Raw genomic sequence first — 8,094 nt, 5'->3', positions numbered from 1 at the left:
GGAGTCGAACATGCAGGCTCTCGACTGCAAGCCCAACGCGCTAACCACTCGGCCACGGCTGCCGGTGTTTTTGAAATGCAATACTTGAGTCTTCGAAAAAGTTGGTGAAATAAAAAAAAATTAGATTTAAAAAAAAACCTTCTCAACTTGCCCCGCCTTCCCCTACATATTTTGGTAAAAGTTTGTAATAAAACCGTGTGAATGCAACAGTTTTTCGTTGGCACGGTTGGTTCAGTGGTTTCATCTTGTGCCTAGTGTTTGTGAAAACGAGGGTTCGACGCCCGTCAAAGCCAAACTTTTTTTTTCTTTAAATTAATTTTTGCGGTGCACAAGAGCTTTTCAAAAAAAGTAGGGTTGGGGAAGCTTATATTTTCATTGCAGAATTTCATTGGTAAATAGTTATTTCGCAATCTGAAACAACCAATCTCTCAAAACACTTTCGTAAAATCTTACTTTTAGAGTGACTAGAATCAATGAGACAGAAAGCTCGTAGGAAAAAAAAAATTCGCGGCCCGGTCACCGAAATTGACAGAGTAAAGTTTCCGATTGTTGAAGTCTTGTTGCCGTGGAATTGTTCCATCCACTAGATGCTGCGGAATAGAGAGCAGTCCTTAACGTGCGTTGCTCAAGCGCACACCCCGAGAGTCAAATCAGCGCCGCTTGATCTTGAAGCTTCTTCGTTCCGGAAGTCACGCGCCAACCAAGTGAGCTATCGGAGTCGGAGCGAATTTCATTTTGATACCGTCAGAAATCCTCTAGTCTAGGATTACATGGCAACCCTAGTTGATTGGTCCTCCAAGCATTCTCGTAATTGGCCTTTGGGAAAAACCTTTTTAGAGGTAGTTGGCCCCCAAAAAAATTGTTTGGCCCCTTGGCCCTTTGTTTTCAATATTTGGCTCTTTTTGGAAGCAGTTGGCACATACTATCAAACCAACGAGATATAACACAATGAGTGGAAACTCCTCTTTTTGCTCCGTTTTACGTGTCGGCCGTCACGCTTCACTACAGACACTAATTGCGCAGTAGATTAAACGGACATCACAAAAGTTTTAGATGGGATGTTCCTTCGATTTTATGTGCGTTGAGCTCTACCACTGAGCTATCTCACCGCCTAAGGTGCTTGGCTAATTAGTAATATAGTTTTGTACCATGGGTAAGGTGCTATCCACATGTTAGGCTATTTTCAACCTATTATTTAACATTATGTTATTGTCAGAAGCCTAAAATTAAACTCTAGTGCAGCCCTAAAGTTAACCCAGCCAGGCTACTGTTAGCCTGTCAGCAACTTAATCAATTTTGAAGGACCTGAATTTCTAATTAAGCCGTCTAGACTAGCGTCGTAAGTCTTACAATGTTTTTAAAACCTTAGGCTATATAGTCTTGCACTGTTGCTAGTTGAATCGTGAAATTATAATAATAATAATAATGATAGCATTTATATCTCCTTAAACACAGTCTGCATTGTAGCCTATTACAAAAGCTGAAATGTTTTCGAAAATCCACTTCCAGCCTCAGCAAAATTTTCATCAGAGTAGGACTTGGCTTCAGTAATGTTCCGTATTCGTCGTTTTGTAGTGTGTCAATCATAGATGAACCCGCTGTGCAACTGGTGTCACTTTCTAGTTTAGACAAAATGCCTTGTTGTTCATCTGTGGCACTGCGCTTTAATTTTCGTAACACGTATCCCCCAATATATTCTATTATGTGTATTTCATCAGTTGTAAGCACCGTATTAGTCGTTTGTTGTTGTTGTGAAACTTTGCTATTTTCATCTCTGAAATGTAAATTTCAAAACGTTAATGTTTGTGTATTGAACATAGATGCTGGCAAGAGTATTTAATGGTATACAAATCGTAAATTCGTGCTATTTTTTACGGTAGCCTAATGTAGGCAAAGTTAAAATATGCATCTTGCCCCGTTTTATGCATCTTGAGTATGTCTCATTTACTGGCTGGTATAGACAATTGCGTTATCTATTTGGCGACTTTATATGAAGTTTTTGGATATCGACCAATAAATACAGACTGAATTAAGACAAGTTTCGTACTTGAAGATAAGACGGAGAGATTGGGATCGGCTCAGTCAACAGCAATCCCACGAGATCACTGGATAAGCATATTAATCATTGAAGGCAGTTTCTGAAACCTGGCAGAACTGTCGTTCGTCGTACCAGACATGATTGAAATAAATGTAAATCACTGTTGATAAGCTACATTGGTTAAACAAGCTATAGCATCGGTATAGAATGAAAATGCCACTATATGTTTGGTTTTTACCTCAGAAACACATCAAACAATTTTCTTGTTTGCTCCACTGCTTCCATACGTTGAAGTTTTCCGTGAAATAAACCTGGGATCACTTCAATTGCATCACAGCTAAACTTGTGAAAAAGTTCGCTCCCATTTCAGTGGTGGATTCGAATGCACGAATGTAATATTGAAGAGCTGCATCAGTGAAGTTATCAAGTGAACCACCAATTTGTAACCACATCTTCTGTACTGTTGATTCAGACACTAAAAAAATACAAAGTGTGTAATGAATACTACATGTAGTGGCGGATGTCCCGGTAGCACCTTTTGAAAGTGTACCACAATACGTTTCCTAAAAGGAAACTTGTCTACAAATTCCCAAATCAAAGACATCTTAACCAAAATAGAGGATTTAAACCAACGACCTCCAGTCTTCTGGCCAATAGCATACTCTCTACGCCATGTTGGTTGGTCGAAAACTCGATCTTAGCAATTATATTATTACTATCCTTTTCCCTAACCCTCTGATTGGTCCATTCCCTCTATACACCTATGTAATGGTACATTTTCAAAAGATGCGTCCCGGTAGCTTATGTTTCCATTATATATTGGTGTAATGACGCTATTCAGTAGAATCAGGGCTCCCGAGAGGGGGGTCAGGGGGACCAATGCCCCCTCTGCAAACGAAAACGCGATATATGATGTCTTAGTTGCAACCTGAAGGGGGTATGGGCCTCCGTTTCAAGAAATTAGGGACCTCATTTTGCTATTTTGACGTCTGGAATGTGGTCTAACAATTTCCCCTTTTTACGTCGATTCGACGTAGGCAGGTGTTGAATAGATGCAATATTTGCGATATGTTTTAATTTGGCAGACTGGATATGCCTACCACAGCAATTGTTACACACAAGTGGCTGACTGCAGTCAGATTTTAACGTTGATCCGTCGTCGCCAGACGTAGAAACAATGTGTAAATGGACGATTCAGGCTATAAAGTTGTCTTGCCGGTCTACAGGCAGGTAATATGCGGAACTGTAGTACCATACCTTTTCTGGTGTTATTACATGTGTTTCCAGCGTGCTTTGACTTGACATGAAAACGCAATCCCCCGTTGGTTTTGTAAGTTTTCGGACATAAGTGACATCTGCAAAAATACCGCAAAAAATACCTGCAAAAATATAAATGCTATAGTACCATACCTTTTCTGGTGTTATTACATGTGTTTCCAGCGTGCTTTGACTTGACATGAAAACGCAATCCCCCGTTGGTTTTGTAAGTTTTCGGACATAAGTGACATCTGCAAAAATACCAGATAATATATCCAAACAATTTTATTCAGCTTTCAACACACAACTGCACAATTTAATTAGAGGTGCGAGGTCCTTTGAAACGCTTTCTTACCCAAATTCACGTTGCACTGTAGACGCGCTCGTTAAAATGGGAATACTTTGAAATTCTTCATCTTCGATTATTTCCACAAGATACTCGACGGTTAAATTATCAGAACTGTTTTCCATTGCACTGTTATAAAAAGCCAAACTTCTTCTAGCCCTGTTGGTTGTTTATAGCTGGATAAGATACACTTTGATAACCATATAGCCTACAGTCAGTCGTTTTGTATCGTATTTCGTAGACCTTTGCTACCCTATACTAATTTAATATTGTTGTTAGCAAGAGCCTATGTATTTACCCTGCTTATTGACCTGTAACATCCTGATTAACCTACTTCAAAATTTCACACAATAATCTGAAAAGACAAGCGGTAACGAAAATAAACTTTTAAACCACCTAACAATAATACTATGGTCGGAACAGTCCAATTGCTTCGTGGTATTCGCCGTCACTTTAGCCTTGCTTTAGTGCATTCTTAGCACACCGTACGGTCGCAGTCTGTAGCCTTCCATGTGCAAGCAGTGAACCATGAAACGTACGACGTAGAGAAACGAGAGAGATAAAAGAGAAACACTAAGAGAAGAGTGAGTTTCCACTCATTGTGTTATATTTCGTTGAACAAACTAGCTAATTAAATAAATGTCTTTCGGAAATTGAGAATGAAAAGTGTTGTAGCGCCAGAGAGCTCTGTCGTCTCTGACGTCACACGCACACGTCACTAGAATTGTCCAGAAGGCTCCGCCTTGAGCGCATAACTGCACGTCTCGGGAATTCAATCCAGTAATCGGGAATGCAACTTCAGTAATCAAATTCACTATGCCGAATTCCTACCTTGGTTCATCGTTATGCAGATTTGCAGTCGTGTTGCGTTGTGTGATCATATGTAAAACTCGCAATCCCACACTAGAACCTTCTTAAAGAAGTTAAGCTCATGATTTTAAATCAATCAGTCGTTTGCTATGTGAAATTTAGTCTTTTGTAGAGTTCTACAACATGTAAAAATCAGAGTGTGTTAAGTTTTGCTATGTGAAAATCAATAGTTTGTTGAGTTTTTGTTCAATATGAAAAGTCGGTTCTTTCAATATGGAAATCAGTTGAATGCAATATCAAAAGTCAGAACTTAAAACCAGTATCAAGAAATCAGTCTTGGTAATTCTAAAGCAATATATCAGTTTCGTTGTTGCTACTGTTTTCTATTTTTGGCACTGCCAGGATGACGTTTGGATCAGTTTATTGTTAATGTAGCAGCGACAACATTTCGTATCCAGTTGTTGGTGGTGGAGCTTTAATATTCCGGTGTTTTCCTTTACTTTCTGTGTTGCTGGATCGAAGATTAAAAACTATAAACAATTACGTTGTGAGCAAGCATTGATCTTCTGAGTTGAGTTAGTAAACAATACAGCAGCGTAATCGACCTCGTGTCCTATCATTCCTTGCCGACTTTGCCCAGGAATGTTGCCATCCCACTGATGGCTGTGTATGGGTGGATATGCTGAAAGCAGCGTCCGCTACATATTTATGGTGACCCCGACGTGATTTTGTTTTGCTAACTGTGAGCTGTAACGACGTGATCTCACTGTGAATTAACCACTTGACTTAACTGTGAATTAACTAAATGTGAACTGACTGGATGCACTGGATTATTCTGGATTATATCACGGATTATAACAAGCCTGCCATTCATCGGACGCTCCTTCAACGACGACGCCGTGGAACTCAAGTTAAGTAACATTAATTCATGATGTTTGAATACTCTTTTTACATTATCGTAGTAGCCGTAAGTCTTTTTATTTCCCTCGTCGTTGTCGTCCTTGGCCGCCGCCTCACTCGTGGCGCGCGATCGGGGCGTCTTGACAGCAGCGATGACGATGTGTTTCGCCCCCGTCCGGACGACTCCCTTCAGACACTGGATTGTGGTGTCTGCAGGCACCCCAGGCCCTATGGCATGTCATTGCCGAGGTTCTTCGAGACGGACGTATCCCTTTGGATTAAACTAGTCGAAAGCTTCTTTAGAAATAGGGCCATCGATAATACTGACGAACGATATGACTTAGTTATACAGGCACTCAACGAGCAGCAATTGCATAGGGTCGCCGACGCCGTCGTCGACCGTGACGGTTGTGACGACCCCTATGCCATGCTTAAACGGGCCCTCCTGCGCGAGTTTGGTCTCACGGAGGGAGACCGTGTGAGTGCCTTGTTCCACAAGACGCCTCTCGGAGCCGAAAGGCCATCGACTCATTTAATTAAAATAAGACGACTTTTGGGTAGTGCTGCTAGAGAAAATGCATCCTTGTTGCGTGAATTGTTTTTGGGCAAGTTGCCGACTGACGTTAGGCGCATTCTAGCCGCGCATGCGGGTGATGATTTGGAGACGTTGGCGCGCCTAGCGGATGAAATAGTTAAAATTTCAAGCGGCGATGATGCCGTTGTGCAGGGTTCACGCAGTCTTTCCTCGCAGGCAGACATTAATCAATCTTTGGATAGGCGTGTCTCCGCATTGTCTGAGTCTGTACAGTCATTCGATCGCAGGATGAACTCTTCCGGTAGTGAGATTTCTGGGAGCTTCAGGACGCCTGACTGTCGGGCGCCCCCCTCTCTCGCCGCTCGGAGGCCCACGCCCTCACATGACAATCTTCGAGGTCGCCCCTCACTCTGTTTCTATCATGATAGGTTTGGTCCTAGGGCCCGTCGCTGCGCCCCTCCTTGCAACTGGGAAGGAGCAAAAAAACGTATCGGGTCCCACTTCAGCAGAGCGGGCGAAGTGGGGACTATCAACTTAAACTCCGCCGCGATGCTTCGGCTCTACGACCCGCACACGAATCTAACTTTTCTTATTGACACCGGTAGTAGCCTAAGTATACTTCCTTGCCGTTCCTTTGATCGTGCTAAACCCTCTAGTGTTCTTACCGCTGTGAACGGCTCGCCCATTCGGGTGTTCGGCAGCGTGCGCAAGCGGCTCTCACTTGGCCTACCCGTCGAATTTGAATGGACTTTTAAGCTCGCTGATCTGCCTGTACCCATAATAGGCATAGACTTTTTGTTGCATTTTGGCCTGTCCATTGACATTCCTAATAGGCGCCTGATTATGCCGAATCGTGATAACTATGCTAATCATGTGCGACACACCGCACCCTCTAGCGGACCGAAAGGTAAGGACTCCAATGTTGCCGAGCTAGGCGCCTACGCATTCTTAAACGTCGAGTTCCCGAAGGTTTTTGCTCTGGAAAACTATCATCGTCCGTCTAAACATGAAACGTGTCATCATATTCTCACTTCTGGTCCTCCCACAGCGTCGCGCGTGCGCAGGTTATCGCCCGAAAAGTTAATACATCTGCGCGAGGAGATACAGCACCTCTTAGATCTGGGTGTCATTCGTCCTTCCAATTCTCCCTGGGCCTCCCCTGTTCACATGGTCCCAAAAGGGGACACAGGTCGCTACCGCATCACGGGGGACTATAGAAATCTCAACCGTCAGACCCGGCGCGACACTTATCCGCTACCCTTCTTGCATGACTTCGTCGACGCGTTGCATCCCTCCATCCCATCTTTCATCAGTTAGGTGCCGTTCTTGCATAAAGTTATCGTATTAATTACAGCAGTCTCCGTCCTGGGTACGACGTAAAACTGCATCCATCCATCCTCAGTTAATCACTCCCTTGTTTAGCAGTTCCCTGCTCTGTAGTTGTCTTTAGGAGCTGCGCTTCCTCATATAGGCGTGCGACGCAGCACGCTTCCTGTATATAGTACTTGTTAGAATCCTTGTCCGTTCGCCGTTGTTTTGTTCACGTAGCGCCTCGTTGTTCACCCTTGTAGCCACTGTTAGGAACTTGCTTGTTAAGGTGGTGTAATAGATATAAGTCGACATGCTGCTTGCAATTAGCTTGCCCGTTGCTTTCTGCCTTTTTGGCCTTGTCCTGCCACTGCTATCGTTGCTTAGTTATCATAGATGTAAGCCGACATGTTGCTTGCGGCTAGCTTGCCCGTCGCTTTCTGCTCTATAGGCATTGTCCTGCTCTTGTTGCCCAGCTGTCATAGATATAAGTCGACATGCTGCTTGCGACTAGCTTGCCCGTCGCTTTCTGCCTTTTTGGCCTTGTTTCGTCACAACTGCTCGCATTCATCTGTCCACCGCTTCCTGCTCTGTTGGACCGGTTCCCCGCTCAGTCGCTTTGCATAGCTAGCATGCTTTCAGTCTATCCATCTTTCAGTTCCTATGTTTGCAGGTTGTTGTGAGGCTAGGTACTTCAAGCCTCGTCACTTCCCCTGGTTGTCTGCTGGCACTACAGTCCCGGTCTGGTTTCATTTAAACGTGTGTCCGTTTTTCACCTTCCCCGTTTGGTTAGAATGCCCATCCTGCTGTCATGACGCTTTGCTCTCGCGTCGCGGTGTGTGGCGGTTTGTGCGACTGCTTCGCACGGCCGTTGTCCGGACTGTCCCTCTGTGTCGTAGA

General features: G+C 43.7%; 1 protein-coding gene across 1 annotated transcript; it reads left to right on the top strand.

Moving 5' to 3' along the window:
- Positions 1-5,382: 5,382 nt before the first annotated feature.
- On the top strand, positions 5,383-7,203 carry LOC145776038 (uncharacterized). The gene has a single exon (XM_082587445.1). It carries the CDS (start codon positions 5,383-5,385, stop codon positions 7,201-7,203), a length of 1,821 nt encoding a protein of 606 aa, XP_082443571.1.
- Positions 7,204-8,094: the final 891 nt, after the last annotated feature.

This window comes from Aplidium turbinatum, chromosome 8, assembly GCF_918807975.1.
Source record: "Aplidium turbinatum chromosome 8, kaAplTurb1.1, whole genome shotgun sequence".
Taxonomy (NCBI): domain Eukaryota; kingdom Metazoa; phylum Chordata; class Ascidiacea; order Aplousobranchia; family Polyclinidae; genus Aplidium; species Aplidium turbinatum.
Note: the sequence above shows the minus strand (reverse complement) of the source record. Positions and strands in the feature narration are given on the sequence as shown.